We start from the raw sequence: 11,213 nt of genomic DNA, 5'->3' as shown, positions 1-11,213 counted from the left end.
TGTCTCTATAATCAACTACTTTGTCCTGGCTGTATTCTCACATAAGATCTCTCCATATGGTGAGATGGTTGTCACAATTTTAAACTCACATTTTCTCTCAAGTCATTGAAGTGTTAGCAAAATCAAGGGTCATTTCATTGGCTTTGATCTGGTTACATTCTCATTCCTAAACGAATCATAGTAGATGGATTAATACCAAGTGCTTAATGACAAGTCTGAGTCATATGCTCCGGCCTCCACACCTCCAAAAACACATGGGCTCATTATGAGGAAGGACTAAATCCCCAAATGGCCATTTGCAGAAGTGGAGGACATTGAATATCGAGTCAGAAAATGTGTAGACAACAGAATTAAAACTTTTTTTTAAATTTGTATTTGAAAAATATATAATGCCTACAGGAGAAAATAAAAACCACTGGACCAGTCAACTGATGAATGGATAAAGCTATAGCATATCCATATAATGGAATATTACTTGGTAATAAACTATTGATGAATGCGTCTAAAATTTTTTTTAAGTGTGTCTTAGCTTGGGTTGCTGTAACAAAATGCCACAGACTGGGTGGCTTAAACAACAGATATTTATTGCTGATAGTTCTGGAGGCTGACAACAAAGAGCCAGCAGGTACTCACGCCCAGTGAAAACTCTCTCCTTGCCATGCAGATGGCTGCCGTCTTGCTGTGTTCTCATCAAGTGGGAAGACAGAACTCTGATCTCTCTTCCTCTTCTTATAAAAACACTAATCCCATCCCATCCCCACTGTTATGAACTTATCTAAACCTAATTACCTCCCAAGTGCTCCATCTCTGATTATATTAGGGGTTCAGACTTCAACATATGAATTTGTAGGTGGGGCAAAAACATTCAGTCCATTGCAAGAGTGGAAAGCCAGACAAATAATGTATGACGCCTTTATATATAACTGTAGAAAAGGTAAACTAATCTACAGAGGCATATAGCAGATCAATTGTTTTAGGGACAGGGCTGGAAAGGAATAGTGGGACTGGAGAGACTACCCAGGGCATGAGAAACTTTGAGAAGTGTATATGTTCCCTATCATGATTATGGTGATGGTTTCACAGGTGTATATAAGTGTCAAATTTAACCAATTGTACACTTTAGATATGAACAGTTCACTGTATGTCAATTATCTCAATAAAACTGTTTTAAAAATATTCTATGGTACATTCTTCCAGTCATTCTCTGTATTTGATATTACTAAACTGATTGTAGAATTCTTTTATAAATGGTTCACCTAAGTTTTTATTGTATTTTTCCATATTCTTAACACATCTTTTAATATTACACTTCTTTTTGAGGTTTATTATACATCTGGAAAAAAGCATATATAATGAATTGCCAAAAATTGAACATATCTGTGCAAATATCCCTTAGACCAAGAAGCAGACCAGAACATCAATGCCCACCTCACATTTCTTTCCAATAAACATTCTATTTTCCTTCCTAACAGAACCACTATTCTGACTTGTAACAGCACAAATTCATCATGCCAGTTTTGAGTTTCATATTAATAGAATTGTAATAGTAGTATCTTTTGTGTTTGGCTTTATCCAGTATTATATTTGCGAGACCCATCCATGTTGCTTCATGTAGCAGTGATTCATGCGTATTCATTATATATTCATAGCATTTCATTGTATGACTATATCATAAATATCTTGTCTGTTTTTCATGAGTATTTTGGTTATTTCAAGGTTGGAGCTTGCACAGTTAATCCTAAGATTATTCTCGTATCTTGTAGAGCATGTGTAGGTATATTTTTGTCAGTACACCTCAGAGTAGAATTGCTGGGTCATGAATATTTGTATCACTAAAAAATTCCTTTGGCTTCCTTCGCTCCTGACCCATACTTTAGTACTAGAAATTTACAAATAGTCCGCTCTGGAATTGCATATAAATGAAATCATCTATGATGTACTCTTGTATATGGCTTCTTTTTGCTCAGAGATACAATTTTTTTTTTAATTGCTGAAGAGTGTTTCATTTGAATAGATTGCACTTTGTTTATCCATTTATCTGATGAGCATTTGGGCTGTTTCCAGTTTTGTTACCATGAATAAAGCTACTGTGAACATTTGCATTATGATCAAAGAGCACAGTCTTGGAATTTACTGAGGTTTCCTTTATGGTCTGATACATAGTGTGGTTTTGTAAAGATTCCTTATGTGCTAGGAAATAATGCATATTGTGTCAAGTGAAATTCTATATAAATTTAATAGGTCAAGGTTATTTAGATCTTTATCCACTTATTTTTTTCTCTGCTTGACCCCTTAGTTTCTCAGAGGATTTTGTTAAAATCTCTAGTTACAATTTCTGATTTCCCTGTACTATTACTCCTTAAAATCTCTAGTTACAATTTCTGATTTATTTCCCTGTACTATTACTCGCTGTTGCTTATTTTTAGATTATACTGTTGATGTATGTGTTTATGATGGACATGTCTTGTTACATTGTTCCTTTTACTAGTATGCATCATTCATTTTCTCTTCTCTTTTGGCCTTGAATTTTGTTTTGTCATGTATTAAAATTGTTACCCTGGCTTGCTTTGGTTCATATTTACTGGTAGGCTTTTTCTCATACTTTTGCTTCTATATAAAAGCGTTTCAGGGACAACATGTTGTTGGACCTTGTATTTATAATTCAATGTAATTATATAAAACTTAGTTGAATATAATGAAAACAAAAGAGAACTCTAACAGCTTATTTTTTGTTAGGTTTAACTTATTTTACATTCATTTGAATTACTGCTACATTAGTCCTTTATATCTTAGCATCTTTTTTTGTACTGCACTTTCATTTGCCCTGGCCCCATTACTAAATTCCATTGGGCTATGGTGAGTTTTCTTCTGATGGATTAAAAGTTACAAATTTTTCATATATTTGTAGTATTTGTTTTTAACCTAAGCCCCATAATCATGTTTAATGATGTCTTAAACTTTGCCACCGTTTTTGAGTAAATAAACCATTAGTAAGCTCTCATGTTCTTTTGGTTTCTCCCCTACCTCCTCCTTCCCTGCTTTAAACTGGATATACTTTTTCTTTTAGTTTCTCTTTCTTAAACTTATCAAATAGGCATGGGGTTTGGAAGAGAGGATGGGAGTAATGAACACCTCTGGATGTGATGTTTAATAGATCACTGGGTTCATGGTCCTGAAGTTTAGAGAAACTCTAGGCTGGAGGTTTGGAATCCTATAAAGCTGAAACCACTGCTCAAAGGAGACAGGGAAATAAAAAGGGTAGAAGAGAGAACATTGGTATTTAAGGTACAGGAATAAATTAAAAAGCTTGCAAATGATACTGCAGATCCATCACCAAGGGAAATTGCGGTGTCATATAAAGAGATCATGTATTAAAAATGTACACACTACAAAAGGTTCCCAATTTACAATGGTTTGACTTATGATTTTTTGCCTTTATGATGGTGTAAGAGATATACATTCGGTAGAAACTGTATTTCAGTTTGAATTTTGATCCTGTCCTGGGCTAGTGATACGCAGTATGATACTCTCTAGTCAGTGGTGGGCAGGATCAGCCAGCCATGAGATAATCAATACACTACAACTGTTCTATACCCATACAACCATTGTTTTTCACTTTCAGTACAGTATTCAATAATTACATGAGACATTCAACACTTTATTATAAAACAGGCTTTGTGTCTGATGATTTTGCCCAATTGTAGGCTAATGTAATTGTTCTGAGAACATTTAACATAGGCTAAGCTATGATGTTCACTAAGTTAGATGTATTAAGAACATTTTCAACTTACAATATTTTCAACTTCAATGGGTTTATTGGTATGTAACCCCATCGTAAATCAAGTAAGATCTGTATATTCACTACTCAGGAATTAGTTTTACAGATGTCACTATTGAGCATAAGTCCAATTCTGCTGACAGTTTGATTACTCTGATTCCACTCCCAAAAGGCAGTTACCTGGCCTGCCAGTGCCCATCAAAAACAGGATTCTGGTCATAAGTGGCCTTCTTGCAGTTACAAAGATTTTCTGTGGTCTTTCGCAATTCCTTGCTTAGATAGGCAGAATGGTGGAGAAACTCCATATCCCTCAAATAACTCCCACTGTATTGCCTGCAACTTTATAAAGAAAGAAGTTCATTTGACTTAACTGTTAAGATAACTAACAAGACCTATCATTTGTAGTTTAACATGGATTAATCAGATGACTTTCCTAATATCAGAAACTAAATCCATGGGGGAAGGAAGGAATAAGGACAATGGAGTTTAACCACTAAAGTCTTTAAGAAAGGGAAAACTAGAATGGTTTGGTGAGAAGTATTTTGCTTAAGGTAAAAACTGAAGGCATCAGGTTCCTATACAATAAAAACACGACTTGACGGGAATTATGCTATCCATTGGCAGAGTCATAGAAATGTTACTTTGAATAAAGTGGGTTCCAAAGAACATGAATTTGCCTGAGATTAAGTCTTCAGAGACTTTTAGGAAAGATTTTATCTTATGCTACCTTCCTAAAAGCAGTGAACAGCAAAAGAACAAGTTCCTTAGCTGGCTAAGGAACCAGCATTAAATATCTAATAATCTGTTTGCTATACGACCATCATTATCTCTAACACATAAAGCAAATCATATGTATCAAATGCAAGCCTAAGCCTTGTGATTACATTAATGATTAACATCTATTATTTACTACATACCTAAGCCTTATGATTACATTAATGATTAACATCTATCATTTACTATACCAAGAACTATCCTAAACAATTTGAATATATTAATATTTTTAATATATAGATTTTTCCACTTGCTGAATTTACTTCAACAAATCAACTTAGAAATGTCATAAAACTTCTGACATATAAACATACTGCCATGTTATGAAACAGATGTTAACACCCGCTAAAAGTCAATAATCACTTGTTAGGAAAGCTGTTCATTAATAAGGCCAGTCTTTAGCAAAACTAAAACCATTGTTTCTTTAGTTTTCCCAATCTAATAAAATATTATCAAGCCACAATCAAATAAAATAAAGACAACACTGGATGGATAGATCAGTACTACTGGTTGGTTACAGCTGTAAACAGATTCATGTTGATACTATGTGAAAAAAAATTAAGCCAATTACATCAAATAAATCATGGCTTTTCTTTAACACAATTTACTACGTGATGTTAATTATGGTCCTTATCAAACATGTTTGGTAAAGACTATTTACAATGTATATGGCTGAGCATGCATTATTTATAGTTACAAAAATACCTGCCAGTTTATACAATAGGATATATACATATTAAACCTATATAAATGTAAACCAAGGACATATAGGTTAAACATTCCTTTAAGTTATATTAGTAAGGGTGGTACCAAGATTTGAATCCAGGCAGATCCATAACTCAGACTCCTAATTATTTCACCACACTGACTTCTACTTATGTGTATAAAAATCCATATTTGAATTTGTCTCATTTTCTTTAGTTTCTGTCACTAAGGGTTGAAAATGTATCACTGTTCTTGAAGCAATTTAACACGTCTTTCTCATATCACTGCTAATAAAAACTACCCACCAGCTCTTCTGTCTTTGTGGGGCAGAAATCTGTTGATACACTACTGTACTTCTCATTTGAACACTAAAAGGCAATTCAGGTGAAGGTTTTAAAAAGCATTTTATACTGAATATTTAGAAATACGGTACACACAGACACCACCATAATATAAAATGCATATAATATTAAACTATTTTCTTACAAACCCTTAACATGGATGGCTGATAGCTTCCAAGAGACAAAATTTTGGACAAAGGTACCAGATATTCTGGGGGGGTTCATTTTAAATATCATTTAGTCATGCAAACAATTAGGAAGTTTTTAAAAAAATAAATATGACAAATATATGGATTTCTGAAGTAGAAACTGACATACAAATCTATATATTTTCATAATAGTTCTCATTAAAGCATCTTCAAAGAAGTATTCTGCAACATGAAGTTGAGAGCTCAAATTAGATGTAATGAAAACGCATGAGGTTTTATTAGAATTGTGTAATTCACATACTAAATATTTACATAAACGTAAACACAAAATTGCAAACATATTTGTTTTATCCTCCAAGTCATGAGCTTCATGAAATCATTTAGTGGTATAGTTACAAGATAAACCTCCCAATTCTGAATGTTAACAAGGAAATACCATAGGAGCAATAGGAGAAAAATGTAATTCTTTCTTCTGAGAAGCAGTGAAAAAGTAACATAACTGCCCCTTCGGGATTGTCAAAGCTTTCCTAGAACTCCTGGGGGAATATATTCTTTTGCAAAACAGTGAGAACTAAAACTACATCGCTTTACCAGCACACAGACCTATGATAAGCTTTCTTTTCCAAACATACAGATGCCTACAACTATGAACCATAGGTTAGTGACCTGGACTAAAATGCCCCTAACCATCCATATCCCCATAAAGGCAGTTCCAAAGAGGTGGGAAAAAATCTATTACCTTTTTTCACTTGAACAGCTTCAATAAAATTTCTACTATGAGTTTAAAGAGAATAATCACCTTACACATAAGCAAGCTTGACGGTACTTAAGATGAAATAAATACTAGTTATTAAAAGAGCATAATTATTAAAACATCAAAATTTAAGCGGGTTATGTTACTAAATTAAAAAGTTAACACAGAAGAGATAAAGAGGATTTTCTTGAACTAATTTAGAATTTCCTGAACTAATTTTGAGCAGTGGTCATTAACCCTGACTACAAATTAGAACCTGAGAACTTTAAGAAAAATAGAAGCATGGCCCCCTAAGAAATTCAGATTAAATTGTTGTGGGGTGGGATTCATATTTAAGAGCCCTCCAGATGATTCTAATATGAAGTGAGGGTTGAAACATTAATTTGGAAAAATCATTAATTATTCAGGGTGGATTTTAGTTAAATAAATTATTTAATTTATTCTAAGGCATTGTTCTAAGTGCAAATAAGGAGGAAATTCTTTTTTTCTATAAAAATCATTGGATAACAATATATTTTTTTATCTTTTCAATAGTTATACAATTTTATTAAAATATTACTCAAAGCTCTTATTATAATCTGCTGTCATGAAAGATTCTCTTTACTTTTCTGAATTATCTTTGTTTGATACTATAACAGAAGAGATCAAACTCAGAAACTTTTTCTCAAGATACGTGGAGAGAACATAAGATTAACATAGATTTTGTTTTTCAAGTCATAGTATATGAGGTATTCTCCATCTTATACCTGGAGTCACAAATCCATAATTTAAAAACTGAAACTGGGTATTGCTTTAAATCCTGAATAGAATCTCCTAAATCAAAAATGAACTATGATTGGTGTCAGTGCTTGATTTAAATTGCCTAAAAAAAATCTATGACACAACCTCAGGGAAGCTAGTAAGAGTGGGTCTTTAATGTAGACTATGTTTCTTATGACCTATTTAGAAAATATTTCTTTATAAAAACTTACAGTAATGATTTTTGAAACAATTTAGTTATCTCAGAGGAACAGAAATACAGTTTTTTAAATTCTACATAATTAGAAATCAGTTACTATCTCAGGATGATAGCTTGAGCTTTAACATTTTAAATTAAAACCAACTTTATTTGATACTGTAAAACTCATCTGAAATGTATTTTAACTCAAAAAATCAGATATAAATTAATAAATTTGATTTATATCTACTCTTCAACCTAACAGTTTTCAGGTTTAAATTTGCTAAAATTAACTATTAATCCTATATGAGGCTAACTACCTTTTATAGCTGGAAAGTATGCCAAAGACGATGAAATTTTGGTTAAACTGTAATATATGCATTTATAGGAAAATGCAACAGCAATTTGTTTCCATAGTTGATGGAATTAAAACAGCTTTAAATTTTTTATGAAAGCTCAGTAGTCAAAATAAATATTTAATAAAAATATACACCATAGGAAGATATCAAGAACTTAGTGTTTAAAAATAAAACTTTTTCACATTGTTTTGCCTTCAGTTAAATAAAGAACTCAATTTAGTTGTTTAAAGTATCTAAGAATGATTAAGTATGTTTTTGGAACAATTAAAATTCAAATAACACTAGAGAGAGAACACTAAGATGAAAGAGAATCTTACTATGTTTTAACTCAAAAGTTTAAATAAAGTTATAATTATTGGAAATTTTTCAATCTGACTAGACTCTAATAAACCTGAACAGTTTGGGGAGTAAAAAATCAAAGCTAGCTATGATTTATGTGGGGTTCATGCTGTGAAACTCTCAGTATGTAAAAAAATAAAAATACAGTATATATGAGCACCATTAGAATGTGTGTGTGTATTTAAAACTTTACCTGATTAAAAATTGCATTTCAGAGTAAAGTTAAGGACAAGCACACAATTATGAAAAATACATTCTTAAACTAACATGTCATAGGACTTATTTAAAAAAGTTTTACCTGGCAGTCCTTCTAAAAATCAACCAAAGAACATAACCTAAAAGAAGCCAGTATTCTTTTGTGGTGCCACGTTCCTTTGTTAAACAGAAGTTGCCAAAGAAAAAAGAATGTGTTCATTAAGTGTTTTCAATCCATAGTCAGATTCCAAAGGTAACAGAAGGTAATGAAGTCAACTAATAAATGCAAATTCATAGAATAAACTAGCATATGTTGAATCTGCCCCCAAGGGTTTATCATTCAGGCTTTAGATTATTTTTGAGAATAGTCAAGATTACTCTGCAGGTAGATTCTTCTACATAAAAGATACAAATTTGCCAACTGTAATTTAGTATTTCTGCTATATTTGCCAAAACTCAGAACTACTGTCATATCTTATACAATACATACCCTGGGGTAACACAGGTATTTAATGAAAATCGTATTTTGATCCTATGTAGAGGCAGCTCATGATAGACTGTCACATGTACACTTGTTTTTTCAAAGCTCCCAGTATAAACAATCACACAAGATAGACTGAAGTTCTTTGAAGACATTGTCACATGATAAATAATGCTATTCACCATTTAAAATACGTTCAATCTCTTCTAGTCTTTTTAAAGCAGCAACTCTTTTTTTCTCAATTTCTTTGATTTCTTTTGTTGTTTTATGGGGGGTCTCTTTGTCTGTACTTTTTCCTAATAGTTTGTTGGACTTAGACTGACTTTTATTATCACTTGGTTTTATGATCTGTGTAGGTCTGGGTTCACTTCTTACTTCTTTTACATTTTCAGTTGGAATTTTGTCTCCTTCTACACCTGAAGTCTTACCAGCTGGGGATACTGGCTGTTCTGCAAAACTAGATGAGGATATTTTATCCCTGACTATATTCAAATGGCGTTGAATATATTCTTCATGTGGTGCTAATGCCAATGTTTCAACCAGGCATCTTTCAGCTTTTAGTAAGTCCTTCTCTTCAAAATAAACAACACAAAGATTGTGTTTTCCTTGCACATTGTTTGGATCCATCTCCAAAATTTTTTCAAAACATTTTTTTGCTCCAAGTATATCTTTCTTTTGATTCATCAGAATGTCTCCCTTTAAAATGAGACCTTTGATATGGTCAGGATAGTATCTGAGTAACTCTTCCAAAACTGGCAAAGCCATTAATTCCTTTGCAGTCTGAGAATACAGGAGAGCCAGGTTAAACAAAGCACTTCTAAAATCGGCTTGTAATTTTATGGCTTTCTTCATCCACATCTCTGCTTCACTGTCCTTTTTGTCATCCATGGCAAGCATTCCCAAATTGAAATAACCATTAGCATCTTGTGGCTCTTCATTTATGTAGCTAAGAAGGCGTTTTCTAGCTTCAGGTCTAAGTTTAACCTCACCTAAGAATAATTAAAAAAAAAAAAATACACATTGTTAACAAATGAATTAATAAGCCTGAGGAACAAAAGCCACTTTCAGTATTTATCTAGTTAAGATTACAAAAAGACAGCATCAAAACAACTAATTTCTGTACCTACATCAAAAAGTGGAATGAAAAAAACCCAAAGTTTTCACAGGAAAGACAGTTGTGTTTGAAACACTGAAATGATAGCCCATTTCTTTTCCTTTAAAGCAGAAAGAGTGCCTCAAAAATCAGAAGGGATGACATATCTCCTTAGTTAAGAATCTAACTGGTAGTAGCAGAGGAAGAAAACACAATTAGGGGGAAGAGGCCCGGGATTTGCCAAAAATGACATGTATTCTAATCTTGACTCTATTAACGCTATGACTTTATACATTAAACAAATAACTTCTCTGGGTTAGCCTGCTGAATTTTCTAGGCATTACATGGGATATATGTAAAACAGCTGAGCAAATAGTAACTACTACTGGATAAACAGAATGTTTCAGTCTTACAAAATCAGATTTTTAATTACTTCAATTTTTTAAAGATTTTCAAAGGTAAAAATATACCATTAAATATAAAGCTTATAAATTTAAATATAAATTAGGATGCAAATATTTGAGATAATTTCTATTGCAAATAAATAGAAAAACTTCAAGTTCCACAACTACAAATCTTAGGGTGCAATCTTGTGTTGAATACTGGGCATTTTTCATGATTGCCAAGGTTAGCTAACTTTACAAAAACATTAGCTTTTCTCTAAATTTATGTTTTGAATACCAGGCATAAATATCTCCCTCTATACTTTTATTTGACAGTAAGATGAATAAAAAACATTGTAAAATAAATCAGTCAGCTTAAGTTCTTATCTTGAACTAGTTTTACTAAACTAGCCATATGACATTTGGGGTAGTTATTAGATCTATTTGGTCCTTACTCTAATATACTAAATAGAACAATGGCAAAAGTAAATTCAAATACCCTCTTTAACTCAAATACTATGATTTTATGATTCTTTCATTTTTTGTAAAAGTTTTTAAAAAGTAAGATTTAACTACAAAAATCTAAATGTACAAATTTTTTCCAAATTAAAAATTAAGATTAAAAATTATAAATACTGCCTTTTGTTGTAGTACTAAAATACCCATGTATCAAAGATCCTAATTTACTGTCACGAATGATTTAGTTTTGTTAAATTACAAAAAATTATAAATTACAATAATACGTCAGAAAATAACACTAGATATAAAATGATACCAAAAGTACTTGCTCTTACAAATCAAGGTAAAATAGATTGTTCCGTTTTTTTTCTAAAATAAATAGAAATATAATGCTCGTCTCCCTAGAAATAATTATATAAGAATTTTTGCAAGTTCTGATTATTTAGATGGTATATTTAGGAGTAAG

At 32.0% G+C, this 11,213-nt stretch overlaps 1 protein-coding gene across 2 annotated transcripts in view; it reads right to left on the bottom strand.

Moving 5' to 3' along the window:
• Window positions 1–3,637: 3,637 nt before the first annotated feature.
• Window positions 3,638–11,213, bottom strand: part of TMTC3 (transmembrane O-mannosyltransferase targeting cadherins 3) — a 60,997-nt gene continuing 53,421 nt past the window's right edge. Inside the window, exons 14-15 of one of the 2 annotated variants that reach the window (XR_006294435.1) lie at window positions 8,822–9,801; window positions 3,638–4,117 (exon numbers count right to left, since the gene is read on the bottom strand). Coding sequence is in view for 1 of the 2 variants with exons in the window: in XM_043561965.1 (XP_043417900.1) it covers window positions 8,987–9,801 (815 nt within the window). In the remaining variant the exon portion in view is untranslated. Of the gene's footprint in view, window positions 4,118–5,642; window positions 9,802–11,213 lie in introns of those variants that run through there. The other variant, XM_043561965.1, reaches the window with a different exon arrangement.

This window comes from Prionailurus bengalensis, chromosome B4 (genome assembly GCF_016509475.1).
Source record: "Prionailurus bengalensis isolate Pbe53 chromosome B4, Fcat_Pben_1.1_paternal_pri, whole genome shotgun sequence".
Lineage (NCBI taxonomy): Eukaryota > Metazoa > Chordata > Mammalia > Carnivora > Felidae > Prionailurus > Prionailurus bengalensis.
The sequence above is the reverse complement of the archived record's forward strand: the minus strand, read 5'-3'. Positions and strand labels throughout refer to the sequence as shown.